The sequence below is a fragment of the Mustela putorius genome, unplaced genomic scaffold, assembly GCF_011764305.1.
Source record: "Mustela putorius furo isolate JIRA1106 unplaced genomic scaffold, ASM1176430v1.1 tig00003909_pilon_pilon_pilon, whole genome shotgun sequence".
In the NCBI taxonomy this organism is placed as follows: domain Eukaryota; kingdom Metazoa; phylum Chordata; class Mammalia; order Carnivora; family Mustelidae; genus Mustela; species Mustela putorius.
The window spans coordinates 26051369-26069884 of NW_025422057.1; the positions used below are offsets into that span (position 1 = coordinate 26051369).

The 18516-nt window shown below is 46.5% G+C and overlaps 1 protein-coding gene across 4 annotated transcripts in view; it reads right to left on the reverse strand.

Annotated features, from left to right (window-relative positions):
- The window catches only part of SUFU (SUFU negative regulator of hedgehog signaling), a 114823-nt gene extending 96583 nt beyond the window's left edge, over positions 1 to 18240 (reverse strand). For all 4 annotated transcript variants that reach the window (XM_004749373.3, XM_045069026.1, XM_004749372.3 and 1 more), the window contains exons 1-2: positions 17839 to 18240; positions 13311 to 13445 (exon numbers count right to left, since the gene is read on the reverse strand). In XM_004749373.3, coding sequence (XP_004749430.1) covers positions 13311 to 13445; positions 17839 to 18020 — 317 coding nt within the window. In that variant the 5' untranslated portion in view covers positions 18021 to 18240. The remainder of the gene's footprint in view (positions 1 to 13310; positions 13446 to 17838) is intronic.
- Positions 18241 to 18516: the final 276 nt, after the last annotated feature.

The window sequence follows — 18516 nt, forward strand, 5'->3', positions numbered from 1 at the left end:
GAAGGGCAGGAATCCAGCATGTCTGCAACCCGATATATTGGAAAAGCTAGAGCAGGAAGGAGAAGGGCAAGCCTCAGTGTTGTCGTCTGTCACCACTAAGAGGAGATAGCCACTACCCTTTCTCCTCTGACTAACCAAGCTATTCAGAAGTCTTCAGGAGTCAAAATCCATCACCAGCAGAAAGTGCAGCCAGCCAGCTTGACCCCCGGGGATGGGATGGAAAGCCTGGGCCAGGCCCCATTCTCTAGTAGTTACCCCTCCCTCGGGCCTGACTCCTGAGCTCCTGCCCTCGAGTTGAAAGGCATGAGATCAGAGTAAGGGAGACTGGTGGTCAGAGGCAGGGCTTCAAGTGCCCGCAGGCATCACATGGAAGTCAGCACTGGAAACACAAAAGCATTTCCTTGATTGGTCTTCTTGTGGCAAAGCCGGTTCTATGACTAGAACTCAAGAAGCCTGAATAACATGGAAGGGAGCTGGAAGGAAAGGGATCTTTGACTAACACACTCATAAAGGTCCTGGAGTCCAGTGGAACACGTCCCTCTGAGAAGCTACTATGAACCCATATTTTCCCTAACAAATGGGCAACTAATCTAGCCCCAAGCATAGGCCTGGCCATGTTTCTGAGCATCAGGACTCCTACTTAAAGAAAACCATCCACCAGGCCTCAAGGCATGGACTGTAGAAAAGAAGACAAGGAGGTTACATGTGATCACTTAAGATTCCAAGGCTGTATCTGGTCCGTCTGCCCCTTAATGTTTCCCAGCTCAAGGACTCTTCAGCCAAAAAGACTGGAGGCTCCATGAAGAGCACACCAAGAGTATGCAGCTCATTAATACACCCCTCATGCCCAGAACCGCCCCAGCAATGACTATCTCTGTAGTAAATGAATGGCTGGCCTCCAAATAGGCCGGTGATTAATGCTGGATGGGAACCAAGTGTACCCACCCATCACCCAGGAGACCCAGTGTTGTTATTAAATTACTTGATTCCTATATATGGCAGAAAGCCTCAAAAGCCCCAAATGGTAGCCTATGTACTTTAGGAAATCACCTGAAAAGGATCTCATCTATCCCTTGGCACCCATGCTTATACCTGTGAAACTTCTGTGTACACTGGGTACAAGAAGCCTAGGGCACTCTTTAAGGCAAGTCTCGGTCTTCTGTAACCACACAGCCAAGAAAGGGAGAAATAAGGAGGCTCGTGGCGTTTATTCCCAGGTGACAATGACCACCAAATCTAACCACTGATCACCTTTCTAACAGGAAAACAGAGGTGCGTGGGCAGCACAGCTGGGTAAGTGTCCAACTCTTAGTTTTGGCTCAGGTCATAAACTCAGGGTCGTGAGATCCAGTCCTGCATCAGCCTCCACATTCAGCGTGGAGTCTGCTTAGAGACTTTCTCTCCTTCTACCTCTGCCCCTCCCCACACAAATGAATAAATATTTTTATAAATACACACACACACATATATATACTTATATACACAGGAAAACAACAGCAGGAACAACACCTCCTCAGGACTACCACCATGCGTGGTGATTTGTACTTAAGACCCTGAGGTATTAACTGAGAGGTGGGTGGCCAGTGCCCTGCACAGGACATTTACTACCTAAACTGCTCTTCATTCCTATGAGAAGTCAAGCAGCAAAGGGAAAATAAATAAATAGATAGATAGATAGATAGATAAATAAAAAAGATGTAGTTAGGGCATGTGGGTATCTCAGTTGGTTAGGTGGCTGACTTGATTTTGGCTCAGGTAATGATCTCAGGGTCCTGGGATAGAGCCCTGCATCAGGCTCCGCACTCAGCAGTGAGTCTGCTTGAGGATCCTCTCTCTCCCTCTGCCCCAACTCACATTTTCTCTTTCTCTCTAAAGTGCATAAATAAATATTTTTAGAAAATTATAAGGAAAAAAATGTATAGGGCACCTGAGTGGCTCAGTTGGTTAAACAACTGCCTTTGGCTCAAGACATGATCCCAAGGTCCTGGGATCAAGCCCCATGTCAGGCTCTCCACTCAGCAGGGAGCCTGCTTCTCCCTCTCCCTCTGCCTGCTGCTCCCCTTGCCTGTGCTCTCTGTCAAATAAATTAATAAAATCTTAAAAGAAAAGAAAAGATGTAATTAATGCAACCTGGCAATGGGTAGGAACCATCTTCCCCAGCAAATATGCTGTTTTCATAATTTGGAAACCCTACCAGCCCTGGGCCAACTGAATTTAGGAAAAAAGCACTAGTCAGGCAGAAAGCTTTGGAGAAGACGTTAATTCCCAAAGTGAGGGGACTCCCACAAGACAAAAGCCTAATACACACCCGGGCCGACAACACTCAGCATGAATTAGAAATCATCGTGAAGACAGATAAAAGATCACAAACAAAAGGTGATAGGATTAGGAATAATTTTTTTACTCCCTTCTCTAATTTTCAACATTTGCGTAAAGTGGTTCAACTGTATTTATAAGTAAGAAAAGCAAATTTATAACTAAAAAGTAACAACACTGATGGATGGAACAAGAAAAGGAGAGGCCAGGAAAGTTTTGGATTTTGGAAAGTCTTCTCAATGCAGGTTCAATTAAGACAGGGAGTTTGAGGTCCAGCTGGGATCTCAAGGAACCTGGTGTACTCATTTTTCGTCTAAAGCAATTTGAAACTCACCAGGGTCTGAAGAGGACAAGTTTGCACACAAGTCTTTCTATCGTCTATACTGGAAAGCACAATCAATCCTAAACCTTGGGATTAAGATTACAGGTCCCAGTACCAGCTACAGACTTTATAGACAACAACATCACTGGGGAAAACATATAGAACTCATGAGACAGCCCCAGTTAAAACCAACAAAGGAATTCAGATATGGACCCAATAAGAGTCAGGGGAACTGACTCACTTAATTGCCTGAGAAGTGACCAAAAGGCAAACATGCCAAAAATATAATCAGCCCCATAATTATGTCTGAACCCATAATGAGAAAAAGGGTATGTGTGGTTGGAGGTGAAATGGGAAGTGGGATGAGGTTAGGAACAAAAACCAAGCTGTGTCACCAAAGAAGAGATATAGGTGGAGATAAGCATATGAAAAAATGCTCAACATCATATGGCAGTCAGGGGACTGCAAATTAATAAAACAATGAGATACTACGCCACCCCTATTAGAATGGCTAAAATCCAAAAACTGACAATACCAAATGCTGGTGAGGACACAGAATAAGAAGAACTCCTATTCACTGCTGGGAATGCAAAATGGTACAGCCACTTTGGAAAATGGTTTGGCTATTTCTTACAAAATTAAAACATACTCGTAAGTTTCAACTCATTTGGGTAAAGTTACCATATGATCCTGCAACTTTACCCAAATGAGTTGAAACTTATGTCCACACAAAAACCTGACTATGAATGTTTATGGAAGCTCCATCCAAAATTGCCAAACACTGGACATAATAATAATAAATGAATAAACAGTCGTACATACTCACAAAGGAGTATTACTCAGTGATAAAAGGAACTGAGCAAACCACAAAAAGACATGGAGGAACCTTAAATGCATAGTGCTCAGTGAAAGAAGTCAGTCTGAAAAGGCTATGTATTGTATGATTCCAACTGCATGACATTTTGGAAAAGGCGATACAGTAAGACAATCAGTGGATGCAAGGGGCTTGCGGGGGAGGGAGGGAAGGATCAATACATGAAGAACAGCACATTTTTAGGGCAGTGAAAGTACTCTGCATGATACCGTAATGGTATTTTAGGACATGAATTTGTCAAAACTCATAAAACTATATAACACAAAGAGAAAACTGTAGACATCGATTAGTAATAATGTATCAGCATCGTTCATCAATTGTAACAAATACAGCACACTAATGTAAGATGTTAGTTACAAGGGAAACTATAACAAAGTAAAGTAAAAGTATATATGGGAACTCTGTACTATGTGTTACAATTTTCTTCTTCTTTTTCTTTACTTTTTTTTTTTTTTTTTAAAGATTTTATTTATTTATTTGACAGAGAAATCACAAGTAGATGGAGAGGCAGACAGAGAGAGAGAGAGGGAAGCAGGCTCCCCGCTGAGCAGAGAGCCCGATGCGGGACTCGATCCCAGGACCCTGAGATCATGACCTGAGCCGAAGGCAGCGGCTTAACCCACTGAGCCACCCAGGCGCCCTCTTTTTTTTTTTTTTAAGATCTTATTTATTTATTTGACAGACAGACACAGCTAGAGAGGGAACACAAACAGAGGGAGTGAGAGAGGGAGAAGCAGGCTCCCCATGGAGCAGGGAGCCCAGTGCGGGCGGGCTGGATCCCAGAACACTGGGATCGTGACCTGAGCCCAAGGCAGATGCTTAATGACTGAGCCATCCAGGCGCCCCAGGAATTAAAATGTTTTTTTTTTTTAAAGTGATATGACAGAGGCCATGGGTGGCTCAGTCTATTAAGTGTCTGCCTTGGGCTCAGGTCATGATCTCTGGGTCCTGGGATCCAGCCCTACCTCCAGGCTCCCTGCTCGGTAGGGGGTCTGCTTCTCCCTCTCCCTCTGCATGCCACTTCCCCTGCTTGTGCTTATGCTCTCTCTCTCTCTCTCAAATAAAATCCTTAAAAAAAGTGATATGACGGGTGCCTGGGTGGCTCAGTGGGTTAAGCCGCTGCCTTCGGCTCAGGTCATGATCTCAGGGTCCTGGGATCGAGTCCCGCATCGGGCTCTCTGCTCAGCAGGGAGCCTGCTTCCCTCCCTCTCTCTCTCTGCCTGCCTCTCCATCTACTTGTGATTTCTCTCTGTCAAATAAATAAATAAAATCTTTAAAAAAAAAAAAAAAGTGATATGACAATGAACATGAATATGAAGACAGAAGAAAAAATGCCATGGACAAGATACCTTCTATCAAAACAAATATCCCTCTCAGATTAGCACTGTACATACCTCAGTTAGATGGTGTGGGTCCTTGGAAATGCCCCTCATTTCCACACCCCCCTCCCCTAGAAAGAATGAGCAGAAACCCCACACATCCTGGTCAGGGCGTACTCTGGGCTGCTGGCATGCTGGGCACATCCCTGACTGCTGAAGAAGCACCACCATGGGACTGTGACATCCAAGCCAGGAGCATCACCTCTGTGCCTTTGAGAGTTGCAGGATTTCCTGACAACTTCTGAACATGGCTGTAGTAAGGCAGCAGAAGCCCTGACTGCAGAGATGAAACAGGATCCTGTCACCGACCCTCCTGCCATTACCCAGCAGGACTCTTCCTTCTCTACAAAGTTGCTTCAATGTCCAGCTCCACATTTCTCCTACCAAGCACGTCCTGCTTAGCTATTCACACTCCATTAAGCCAAGATACTTTTGAACTTGGGTGCATGATTTGTAACAGAGGCCTCAGGCCAGCCCGCCCCCACCCCCTGCCCCCCCCCCGCCCCCTTCTGTGTGGGTAGAGGAAGGGAGGGGTGGGCACTTCTGGAGCCAGACTGCCTGCATTTACAGCCCAGCTCGGGCATTCACCGGCTGGATGGGGAAGTTCCTTAACATCTCTGTGCCTCAGTTTCCTCACAAAAAAAGATATCAATACTTACCCCCACAAAGCTGCCGTGAGAATGAGAGGAGTTTATTTAAAGCACTTAGAACAGGCCTTGCACGCAGTGGAAGCTAAGGGCTTACAATTATTACCTATTTTGAGTTTCTCGAAGTGCTGTAGATCACAAGGTGAGGGGAGGCAGCCTCAAAGCCACAGAAGTTGGGCAAAGCCAAAAACATCCTCCCAGCCCCAAACCCCATTGACGACTTCTTTCCCAGGGTCTCTGCCATCTTTTACCAAGCAGATGTTGGATGTTTCAAGGACAGAAGTTAGATATAACTTCTCATGGTCCCCCACCTCCACCTGAATACATCATCTTCCCAAATGTTCTGTACCAGGCACTCAACAGAGCTTTGCCGGAGGGGCGTACTCTGCAGCCCCAGGCTCTGTGTCAGAGAGCTAGCTCCACAGGCAGGGAGGGCAGAGATCTCCGCAAAGGCACGTGCTGGAGTGAGGAGACCATTCCTGTGGGGCTCAGGTCAGAGAAGCAAGGTCACCGCACACGCACCCTAGGACCCAACATCAGAACTACACCACTGAAACAGGAAACAAGGCTCACTGGGATACCTCAGAGGCAGGATGGAAGAATGAATTGAGGAGCCAGAGGCCAAAGTCGAGTCAGGAGCTCTGAGTCAGAAATCTGGGCAAGGGAAATGCTAGCAAACTGAGACCCACACACAGCAGGCGTGAAGACCAGCATTCAAAAAGGAAAAAGCCTTCAGGTGTGGAAGGTGGAAACCTAGAAGGACAGTCTGAACAGGGAAGATTCCTGGGACTGAGAGATCCAATCATGTCAAACCCATAAAGGCTTCCAAGTCTTTGCCTCTGTGGGAAAAGAATGAAATCTCCCAGTGCTGACCAGCCCAGTGATTGTCAGTCATTGCCCATAATTAGACTGCTTAAACTTTTTAAAGTGGGGGGGGGGGGCTGGGTGGCTCAGTGGGTTAAGAGTCTGCCTTCAGCTCAGGTCATGATCTCAGGGTCCTGAAATCAAGTCCCTCATCAGGCTTGCTGCTCAGTGCAGAGCCTGATTCTCCCTCTCCCTCTCCCCCTGCTTGTGTGTACCCTTTCTCTGTCAAATACATAAATAAAATCTTAAGAAATAATAATAATAAAGTGAGTTTGACTGGGTTATCTCAAGGAATCTCTTCCCAACTGTCTCCTTACTGCTGAGGGATTCTCTTGAATTGGAAAATCTGGATTCCTTACCCCATGAAGAAAGAGATAATCCATACATTGCAAATGAAATGCTTTTCAAAGGATGAAGCCACATACCCACACAGATCTGCTGGAAGAAAGAAATGGAATTCTCAACATTTCACAACTCAAGAGATCTGGGGCCTGAAATCCAGCCCAAAGTGGTGCTTTCAGCTTCAAGAAGAGCTCTAGCCCACACATGCACCCAAATGTTTATAGCAGCAATGTCCACAATAGCCAAACTATGGAAAGAACCTAGGTGTCCATCAACAGATGAATGGATGAAGAAGATGTGGTATATATAAACAATGGAATACTATGCAGCCATCAAAAGAAATGAAACTTGCCATTTGCAATGACGTGGATGGAACTAGAGGGTATTATGCTTAGCGAAATAAGTCAATCAGAGAAAGACAACTATCATATGATCTCCCTGATATGAGGAAGTGGAGATGCAACATGGGGGGTTTGGGGGATAGGAAAAGAATAAATGAAACAAGATGGGATCGGGAGGGAGAAAAACCATAAGAGACTCTTAATGTCACAAAACAAACTGAGGGTGGCGGGGGGGAGGTAAAGGGAGAGGGTGGTGGGGTTATGGACATTGGGGAGGGTATGAGATATGGTGAGTGCAGTGAAGTGTGTAAACCTGGCAATTCACAGACCTGTACCCCTGGGGCTAATAATACATTATACGTTTATTTAAAAAAAATTTTTTAAATAATAAAAATAAAATAAAAAAAGAAGAACTCTAGCCCTGCTGCTGGCCAAGGCCACCCCACTCTTTCTAGGTAGCCCAGGGATCCTCCTCTGAGCAGAGAACACTACCATTTCACACAGTCTTCTCAAAACTCAACACCTCGGAGATGAATGGCTGAGGGACCAGAGCTTCAGGGAGGCCTGCCCAGCCGTGAGCCTGCAGAGGACTTCCTCAGCCTGCTGTGCCAGCCACGGGGAGGGTCGGGCTGCCATCTGCGGGTGGTTCACACAGGGATTCTGGTTGTCAGCTTCACCAGAGCTCTGGGAAGAAAGCAAAGGCTCAACCAGAGAAGGGACCATGTTCCCAGGGCAGGTGTGGTAAGGCAAAGGCAGGATGTCCACTGGAAACCACAGAGGATGAAACGACACATTAAAAAGTTCCTGCAAACCCAGCTTTGAGAAGGGAAAATTAGCATTTCCCAACTGCAGGGGACCAAGGCCACACAAAACAACATGTGGAAAAGTTAATCTGTATCCAGTGTTTTAATAAGTAACTCATTCGGTACAGAGCCCAACTCAGAGGAACCTGAAGGGAAAAGGAGGTTCTCTACCAACCCAGTGGAGACAGCCTCAGAAAGCCGGTCAGCGGCAGTTCCAGCCCCAAGGGGGCAAGAACAACTCCAAATTCCACACGCCTACCCGCCAAGAAGCCCAGCACTTGTGGGGCAGAGCCCCGATGGACCATGGGCGGCAGACCTGAGGCACAGGCTCTTCCCTGGGGAGCTGCCATCCTGTGGGCCAGCGGCACACAAAGGCTGTCTTTGGAACCAGCCGACATGTCCAGAAGATGACCTACCCAGTGGAATCCCACCAGGGAAGTCTGCCTGAGATCACAAACACACTCTGCACCTGGGTCCAGGGAGAGCTGCTGGCAGTACCAGGGGCAGCCAGAAATCCTCACAGAGAGCAGGGCTGAAGCCACCCCTTCTACAGCCCTGCAGACCTCCACATTCCAGGCCACAGCTGCTGGCCACAAAGGGAACGGCTGGAGCCGGAGGCTTCCGACAGGCTCTTGGCAGCTGAAGATCATCTGTTTCACTCGTCCCAAGTCCGGGGCAAGAGCAACAGGACAATCTCCGCCACTGAAGTCAGCGAGGGGAGCCTTAGGGTTCCTAGAAAAGCACTCCATTCTCCCTTGTGGCTATCCGGAGCTGGAACTTGGTCCATCTCTCCAACTTCAGAAAGAGCCTCTTAAGAGCCTTTTAATCCAAACAAGCACTCTCTTGTCTGGTTTCCTTTGATGACCGTGAATAGGCAAAGAACCTGGAAGGAACTGGCCATTCCGGGGCTCAGGCAACCAGCCTGCTCTTCACTTCCTTCAGGGCTTCCAAGCTGGGGGGGTCCCTGCCTACTCCCACAGTAAGCCTGCTAGGGGACCCCTGGACTTCGGCTTGTCCCTATCCTCGACAAGCTCTGAGAAGGACAGATCTTAAAGGGAGGAGGAATACTGTAGGCATTTATTTTATTTATTTATTTTTTAAAGATTTTATTTATTTATTTGACAGAGAGAAATCACAGTAGACAGAGAGGCAGGCAGAGAGAGAGAGAGGGAAGCAGGCTTCCTGCTGAGCAGGGAGCCCGATGCGGGACTCGATCCCAGGGCCCTGAGATCATGACCTGAGCCGAAGGCAGCGGCTTAACCCACTGAGCCACCCAGGTGCCCCTACTGTAGGCATTTAATAAATGCTGGTGACTGGTCAAAATGGAAAGGCAGTACAGTGTTTCAGAATACAGGCTGTGGGATCACTGGACCTGGCCTCTGGTTCACCACCTATGCAGTAAGTTTGTTAGCCTACATTTCTGTATCTATAAGCACGACATAATAAGAATTCCTTGTGTCACAGAATTACTATGGGGATAGCATAAAAGGATACCTTTATGAAAAGAATTTAGCACTAACCTGGAATATAGTAAAAAATAAAAAAAGAAGTTTGCCTATATAATTATGCTAAAGACAAACAACGTCCATACAGTCATTTCTCCCCAGTCATGAAAGCGAGGGTAGGACAGTGGGGACGCTGGGACACCCTGCCACTCTCATCAGTTTGCTGCACTGCCTTCAGCAGGCTACTGTACTTTCCTCCATTTACAATTAAGGGACATGAACTAGATCAGTGTTTCCTATTTGTCCATGACAATAACAGTATTGAATCATACTTTTTATTTTTATTTTACTTATTTATTTATTTGAGAGAGAGACTGTGTGCACTGGAGCACGAGTGGGGGATGAGGGAGGGATACAAGCTGACTCCCCACTGAGCACAAAGCCTGGCACCAGGCTCCATCTCAATGACCCTGAGATCATGATCTAAGCCAAAACCAAGAGTCAGACACTTAAGTGCTGTGTCACCCAGGTGCCCTGACAGAGAGAATCCTAAGCAGGCTCCATGCCCAGAGTGGAGGGGGATGCAGGGCTCCAACTATGACCTTGAGATCATGACCTAAGCCAAAAACAAGAGTCAGACACTTAGTCAACTGAGCCACCCAAGTGCCCTTGAATCTTAGTTAAAAAAAAAAAAAAAGGTTCCCTTTATAATTTGCTTTCTTTTTTTTTTTTTTTTTTAAGATTTTATTTATTTATTTATTTGCAGAAAGAGAGAGAGAGCACATAAGCAGGCAGAGATGCAGGCAGAGGCGGAGAGAGAGGCAGGCTCCCTGCTGAGCAAGGAGCCTGATGTGGGACTCGATCCCAGGACCCTGGGATCATGACCTGAGCTGAAGGCAGCGGCTTAACCCACTGAGCCACCCAGGTGTCCCTATAATTTGTTTTCAATTGTTCTAAACATGTCTAGAGTCAGATTCGATTTGGTGTTAGTGCATCAACACCTCTCTCATACTTGCTAATCTGTTGAACAAAGAGAAAGCTGGCCTCAGATTTAGAATCTTTTGTGACAGGGATGCCTTGGTGGCTCAGTCATTGAGTGACTATCTTTGGCTCAGGTCATGATCCCAGGGTCCTGCGATCAAGCCCCAAGTTAGGCTCCCTGCTCAGCGGAGAGTCTGCTTCTCCCTTTCCCTCTGCTGGTCCCCCTGCTTGTACTCTCTCTCTCTCTTTCTGTCAAATAAATAAGTAAAATTTTTTAAAAATAAACAAACTGGATGGTAGGGATGCTCAGGTGGTTCAGTTGGTTAAGCATCTGCCTTTGGCTCAGTTCATGATCCCAGGGTCCTGAGATCAAGTCCCACATGAGGCTCCTTGCTCAGCAGGGAGCCTGCTTCTCCCTCTGCCCGCCACACCCCCCGCTTGCACGCACTCTCTCTGACAAATAAATAAAATCTTTTAAAATAAATAAATAAACTGGATGGTAGAACACTCACCTTTTTGACCTCACCTGTAAGTAAGCACTAATTAAATAAGAATCTTTAAATCTATTTCAAAGAGGCCCTGCCACATGAAATGTTTGGAAAAGCAAACTTTTTTCAAGAAACTTATCAAGATTGAGAAGAGACCAGGCACACCAGCACAAGGCCAATTACAAACGTACTTTTGACTTCTACAACATATACCAGAACTGGGTAAATATCCAAGAACACTCCTTCCATGTCCTTCTTGAGTCAGGACATAATACCAGAAAACACTAGGTTCCAGTGGTGAGGTACAGCCCAACTTGAGGTCTCACTATTGTCATAAATGACATATAAATATCACAGTGCTTTATCATACAAAAATGACACACATATAATGGGGTACTTTCAAACGTGGAAAAACAGTAAGGAAGGCCCTCTTTAAAATTCAGAGGTTGCCCCCTCTGAAATATGGGGCTTTCTCAATTACGTTCTTCATGTCACTTTGGGCTTTGGACCCATCACTGATAAGCAGGTATACTGCAAGAATCTTTAAGCTACATAGGAAATGGTATTCTTCTGACTGGAATAAATCTGTCAACAAAAAGGTACAGGCTAACTGCACTATACACCCTCCTCTGCAGGTTCTTATTAAAAGTATACATTAAAGTCCAGCATAGTGCCTTTACTGCCCACATCTGTTTGCTATTCTCTCTCCATTATTAATACTGTAATGCAGGGTCCCCATTCAGGCAAGATTAATTCACTGTTCCCAAAGCCTTCTGCTGACATTGCAATGGATCTGTCTGGAAGGCTATAAAGGCAGGCCCAGGCATTGCTCTTGACATGTGATCAGTAAGGAGATGAGACCTGGGCCCCCAGCTTAATGAGAGAGAAGAGGAAGTTAGGTTGGACCTGTGATCAGAGAGGTAGAACACTCTAGTGGTTAAAAACTCAGACTTTGGACTCAAAACAGTTCAACTGAATCCAAGTTCTTTTCCTTTAGGCAATTCATTTACCCCTCAAGTGATTCAATTTTCTCATCTATAAAATAGAGATAACAAAAAAACCTGGTAAGATTGTAAAGTATCTGATGTGATCATAAGGAAGATACTAAGAACTAAAACAAAGCAAAAAAACAAAACAACAACAACAACAACAAACACACACACAAAAAAAACCCCTGATGATTATCATCATCCCAGAATCAACCTCTTAAGCTGAGGCAGGACAGGAAGAGCCCCTTAGTCTTTCAACCTACACATGCTAAGTAGTCATCACCAAGATACCAAAAAGATAGTGTAAGAGGCAAAAAAGATACAACAAGCTAAAAGCAGGAGAGGACGGGATAACAGAAATACAATCAGCTCTTGATTGACTGTGCTGATGAGAGGGAAGGAAGACAATATATAAATTGAAGAAAAGAACCCCTCTCACAAAAGAGTACAGATGGAACAAAATATTTGTGTGTTTTTTTTAAATTACAGATAGTAACTTACTCGAGGACATGATATCATTGTTCAAGAGACAGTAGAACACAGTCATTAAGAACATGAACTCTAGAGCCAGAATGCCTGCATTAGAATGCTGGCTCCACTACCTCCAAGCTGTATGACCTTAAACAAGTTATAGACTCTCTTTGTAGCTCAGTTTCCTCATCTGTTAAATGGGACAAATATGAGTATCTACCAGTATTATATGGTTGTGGTGAAAATAAAATTAGTTTATACATGCAAAGTGACTAGGAGACCACTTGGTTCATAATCAATGCTATAATATAATAAATGTTAGCTTTCATTATTATTAGTGTTGCTGTTATGGTTTTAGCTGACTTAATACTAAGTTGATGTTTAACTTAATATTAAAATGTATTTAAATTCAGTGGTTATGGGGGTATTTAGGGGAGGCAGGATTTGGAAGTATACAGGGCAGAAAACGGGAGAGAGACTAGAATAAAAAATGTACTATGTATAGGCTGAGCACAGACAACTGCAGGTTACAAGGAAGTAAGTAAGATCAACAGAGGGAGAGAGATGGATATATTCATGATAGAGCAAGAGAAGTAAAATGTTAAATGCAGAATCTAGGTAGTAGGTATTTGTGTGTTGGCTATAAAATTATTTCAACTATGCTTTATGTTTAAATTTTTTCACTACAAGCTAGAGGAGGAAAAAAAAAACAGGTACACTTAGAGGCATTGATTCAAATTCTGGATCACAGCTATGCTGCCTGTCCTCTGAGATCAAACACCAGAGCAGTTTGGAAAAACCTGCTGGTTTTGGAACACTTGCTCATCATCAACACTGTCTTGCACCAGATGAGCAGAGTTCGGGTGCTGACCTGGATCACTCTGGCACAAGCAGATACAAGCAGAGGGTAGAAACCCAGAGGTTCAACCTGAGCAGTGCCAACCACACAGAATTATGACATTCTCACCTCTGCTCAGGGAAAACCCAGAAATAAGGCTCAAGGCTAAGAAAGAGACAGGTGGAGGGTGGGCAAGTGCCCTTTACTCACTCGTGGACTCTGCTGTCACCATAGAGATCACTCAGGCCGAAGCTGATGTAGTGCCAGTGTTCAGGGATATTGGCAGAAGGGCTCCCCACGTTCCTGTACATGCTAACATAGTCCAGGGGGTCTGGGCCGCCCAACCTGCAAAAGATAAAACATGGTGCAGTTCAGTGTGAGCCTGAAAGCAGACAATGTGAAGCTAAGAGGTCATACCTTACCAATCTAAAGACCCCATCCTAGAGGAATGTGGGATGACTAAAAGGAAGCCATACCTCCAGGGTAAGACCAAGGGATGGGCAACTAGAAGTTGCCCAATTCCAGAAGCAGAAGAGACTCCCTTTAATCACCCACATGTAGGACCTCTTTTAGAAATAAACAGACTAGGTGGTTACCCCTTTTATTTCCTCCAATTTCAATTACCAATCCCAAACGGATTGACAGGGATTACTTCTCTTCCATGGAGCCTGTAACCATGCCAAGCTTCAAGGCAAGAGGTGCATTAGTCAATCAACTGGCTTCGGTTGAAAGACTGTCCTGGGCATCCCCAATGGGCATTGTTCCTGGAAGCAGAGGCTCAGCTCCACTCCTGCCTCTTAGACAGCTAATTCCTGAAAGACTATATTGTGCCCTATGTTAATTACAGTTTGCTCTAAACAAATCCAATGCCTCCAGACCCCAGCCTATACCCCACAGACCAAAACTGGTCTTTTCTCATGCAAGTGACAAAGGCCACACTTAGGCTAGCTCAGCCCTGAACAGAGAACTGCAGCAGGCCCAACTGAGCCTTGGGAGTGCCTGCAACCAGGAGATGATCCCAGGAGACTGTCGCCGCAAAGGTAGGGCTGGAATATTAAATGATTTGGGGCCTCTGAAGACCACATTAAACATCCCCCATAATTCCAACCGAGAAGCAGCTGAGGAAGAGAGTAAGTCATTAGCTCACTCTAAGGATTTAATTCCATAAGGGTTTCCTTTAGTAAAGCAATTAGAGCTCTTTAAAAAAAAAAAAAAGAAGAAGAAAAAAAAGCTCCTGCTTTTCTTCAGAATGGATAGGGAAACTTGGTAGACTTGAGAAACAGCCTAAATGGAAACCATCAGCGGAAGGAAGTCTGCATTTAGCTCACAAACACTGTGCATTTGAGCTGCCTCGGATATCTGACTGTCCCACAGACTGCAAAAAGTTTGCCTGCCCCTGGGACACTGACGGACTGTACTTTGCAATTGGGATAATATGCTGAAGGAACACTAATAACCAAATAAAGGCATGTTACATGTGATCCCAGCAAGAGTGCCAGTATCATGCAATTTAAGTACTATCTAAAACCAGTAGGTCTGGTTTCATCCTCTTTTGCCAGGGTATTACCTGCCTTTACAGAAATCCTTATTTTCTACTAGTGCTAAGAACTAAGTGCTAAATGCTAAGTTATTTATAGAACTTTTATAAAGTTGCTACAGATAGCTAAGACTCTCAACTGAGTAGATTAGGAAAAGGGACAAATCACCATGTCTTTCCTTAACTCTGATTTGGCCAAATCATTTGAATACTTCCACAACCAGCTGAATATAGAAAAGTTTGCTGGGGGAAGAAGGAAACAAAAGGGTAGCTATCCCTGGAACAACCACAAGATAGATGCAGAACCCCATAACACATGGGAGTGACTATAGGTTCCATGTCTGCTCTGGTTTCCTGCTCCAGATTCCCAGCCTTGCCCCTTCTTCAACCTAGGTCCATCCAGCAAAAAGTGGCAAAACTGTATCCAAACTGTATCCACGGTTCCATGCTCCATCTGCCATACCCCCTGCAGTCCTCTCTCAGGATATACTGCACCAAGGAGTGCTACTTTACCTTAAAACTACAACTGTAAGGAATAATCAAGAGTCAGGCAAAATTAGCCTTGTCCCCAAGCACAGTGTCGTTCTACTTACTCAGAAACCTGATGGGGAAACAGATGAGTATATAGAAAATAATCATATTTTGCAATTGGAAAAAGATGTTATCCAAGGACCCAGAGCACCCCTTGATGCTCTTCCTTGAACCTACTTCTTTGAACACCTAACCTCATTCCACATGCCAGCTGCAGGCGTGCAGGAACTCCAGGGTACTAGCTCTGCCTCCATGTTTCTGCTCCCTGCTCACTAAAGTCTCAGCTTTTAGCCAGGATGTCCCTGCTGGCCAGGGTCCACTGGCCAAAGAGCCAATCTTCTGTCACAAGAAAATGAATCTCAAGGGACCCTGGGCCACAGCCAGACCTGGGTAGCCTTAGTCAAATTTCGAACAAGGCCTTGTGGGAACCCAAATGTGAGCTTTGTCAATGAACTGATTTCAGAATCTTATTTATGCAAACCCTTCCAAATCTTACAAAAACCAGCTGCTCAGCCGCTCCTTCTCATATTTTTCTGCATCTAGACAGCATTTCTAATTTCACAAAGTGCTCTTTATTAGTCATTACATGTTGGCCCATCTCTAAAGGTAAGTTCTGCCTGTTTAACAAGCTTGCAGTAGGGAAGAAAAAAAAATGCCCAAATCAGTCTCAGTCCTTTGTATGTGCTTTAATATCACCACACACAACTCTATCCTTCATGGCCAGTTGAGTGACAGAAAAACTGTTGCCCAAGTTTGTATAGTGATTTCTCTGCACACTCACAAGGGGCCTGAAGAAACGGCATCGCAGAAACTGGTCCTCTGTTCTCATGACACAATCCAACACAGCTCATCACAATACATATTTAAATATAGACGTGCAGGGGCGCCTGGGTGGCTCAGTGGGTTAAGCCGCTGCCTTCGGCTCAGGTCATGATCTCAGGGTCCTGGGATCAAGTCCCGCATCGGGCTCTCTGCTCAGCAGGGAGCCTGCTTCCTTCTCTCTCTCTCTGCCTGCCTCTCAGTGTACTTGTAATTTCTCTCTGTCAAATAAATAAATAAAATCTTTTAAATAAATAAATAAATATAGACGTGCAGTGAGAATGGGTTATTAAGTTATCAAGAGCTGCTTTCATGCAGAAGCTCTCTTCAAATACTCCTCTCAGCCAGAGAACAGTTTGCCTGCTGAAGAGAACTATACTGCTGATCACATCTCCTCCTGGCTATCAGGCATGGTCCTCCCATAGGAGGAGGCTGGTCCCCAGGCCCTCCATGATGTCAGTCTCTTCACATCCTCCCAGTGACCCAGGGAGCGAGCCTCAACCCTAGACAGTCTAGTTTCTGCCATCTCAGGAGGAAGTTAAGAGGTTACCTTGGAGAAGATTCAGTCCTAAATGGAGAGGTAACCAGCAAAGACATTTATTCTATCAACTTCCCCCACTGGGTCTACCTGCCCCTTTGGCCACATCCCATGCTGCTTCCTGAACAGTCTTTCAGAGCTCAGTGAAGGGGATCATCTAATACAGTGCCTACACGAATGCTGTTCTGGACAGATTCAACCAACTCCTCAATTTGATCCAGAAAGGCAGAGTCAGAGTCTCTCAAACACCTGTTCTGACCAGAGGCTGTAGAGAGAGACACCCTGCAAACAGGAATGGAAAACAAAAAAGGACCATTCCTATCCCAAGGGCAGCCCTTCTGTAAACAGGTCTGATCCTTAACAGAGCTGCTTGAGGGTTACTGTCAGCGTTCCTGAGAAACTGTTGCCTAAATCCTGAAGCTTGTGGTCAGGGAGCTCCTCTTAACATGTTGCTTACTTCTTTACTCCGTAGCAAAGTCCCAGACCTTCATTATTTACTGTGGTCCCCCCTTCAATCCTTAGCCAAAACATGGATCTCCCTGCCTCTGCCTCTGTTCTAGCCAATGTCCTAAAGCAAAGCAGCTGCAAAGCCAGAGGAAACTCTGCTTGGAGAAAGAGAACTGTGCCGAGTAAGCAGAAAGTTTATCAAGAAAAGTTGCTCCGTGAAACTTCAAACGCAAAAGCACTGCACCGATATGACTGACGTCTGAGCTCATGCGGAAGGTATCAAAAGGAGACTTCCTTCTCCCGTCTCCACAGGCACAACTCTCGCAACTTGCTCCCCTCCTAACCTACGGGAAAGCGGGGGTCCCCAAATCCACCCCTACCCTGTGCAGTCTCGAGCCCTCTGAGCTCCGCCAGCCGCACTCCTCCAAAGCCCTCTCATAGGCTCCCCAGGCCCCGCCTCGCCTCCCTCATCCCACTTCAGCCGCCCCCGCCCCCGGCTTCCCCTCGCCCACTAATGACCCCCTACAGGCGCCCCCTCCTTTCACCACGTTTACAGTTCCCCCCCTCCTATCGCACTCCCCCGCTCCTACACACACCCCCAATTCACTCTATTCTCCTAATCCCAATTAACCCTTCATCTTCCCTCCCTCGTTAACCCTTCGCTACCCACAGGCTCCGTTAACCCCTTTGTCCCCATTCCCAACTTCAGCCTTAACTCCTTCCCTCGCAGCAGGACGCCCTCCTTCTCAGTGCTTTTGCTTTAACCATTCTTCTCCACGTCCCCCTCCTCCGCAAATGACTTCGCCCCCGGGATTCTAACACTTCCCAGCCCGCCCCTGTCCGTCTCCCCGCGGCCCAGGGCATACCAGTACTTGACGATAGCGGTAACCTGGAGCGGGTTCGGCTGGTCAGGGTAAAGGCGACGGCACTCTCCGTAGATGGCGTGCAGTCCCGGGGGGAAGAGCGAGGCGAAGGCCGGGGGCGCACTAGGGCCAGGGGCCGGGGGCGCGGCGGGGCCGGGGGCGCCGCTAGGCCGCAGCTCCGCCATCCGGGCGCGTAGGGCGCTGGGGGGGACCGGGCAGGGTGGACAAGGGGGAGAGCACTGACGCGCCAGCAGGCGGACCCCGTGGGTGCGACTCCCCGAGGCGATGGGGGCTGCAGCGAGGTCTAGGCTCCGCGCCTGCGCACGGCGCACTGTCTGCCCAGGCCGTCGCCGCCGCAGAGACAGCCAGAGGCTGCCTCGGGGGCCGCGGGGCGCTCAAGGGGGCGGGGCGTCGGCGCGCCCTATCCCGGTATCCATTGGATAGTATCTGTGCCAGTCACAGGTGGGGAAGGCGTGACTTGACAATAGGTCCCGCCTCCCTCTACTGGTGTTGGGGGTGTCCCAAGGCTCTTGGTCTCCCCCTAGTGTTAGGAGGAACCCACGTTTAAATAGAGATGTTGAGCCTTCTAAGGTGCTAGGGTCCCAGGAAAGCAGTGGGAAGTTCGACGAAGTGCTTGTCACTGTTCTGCTGACGCGCTGGTAGGAAGAATTTAAGCATAAA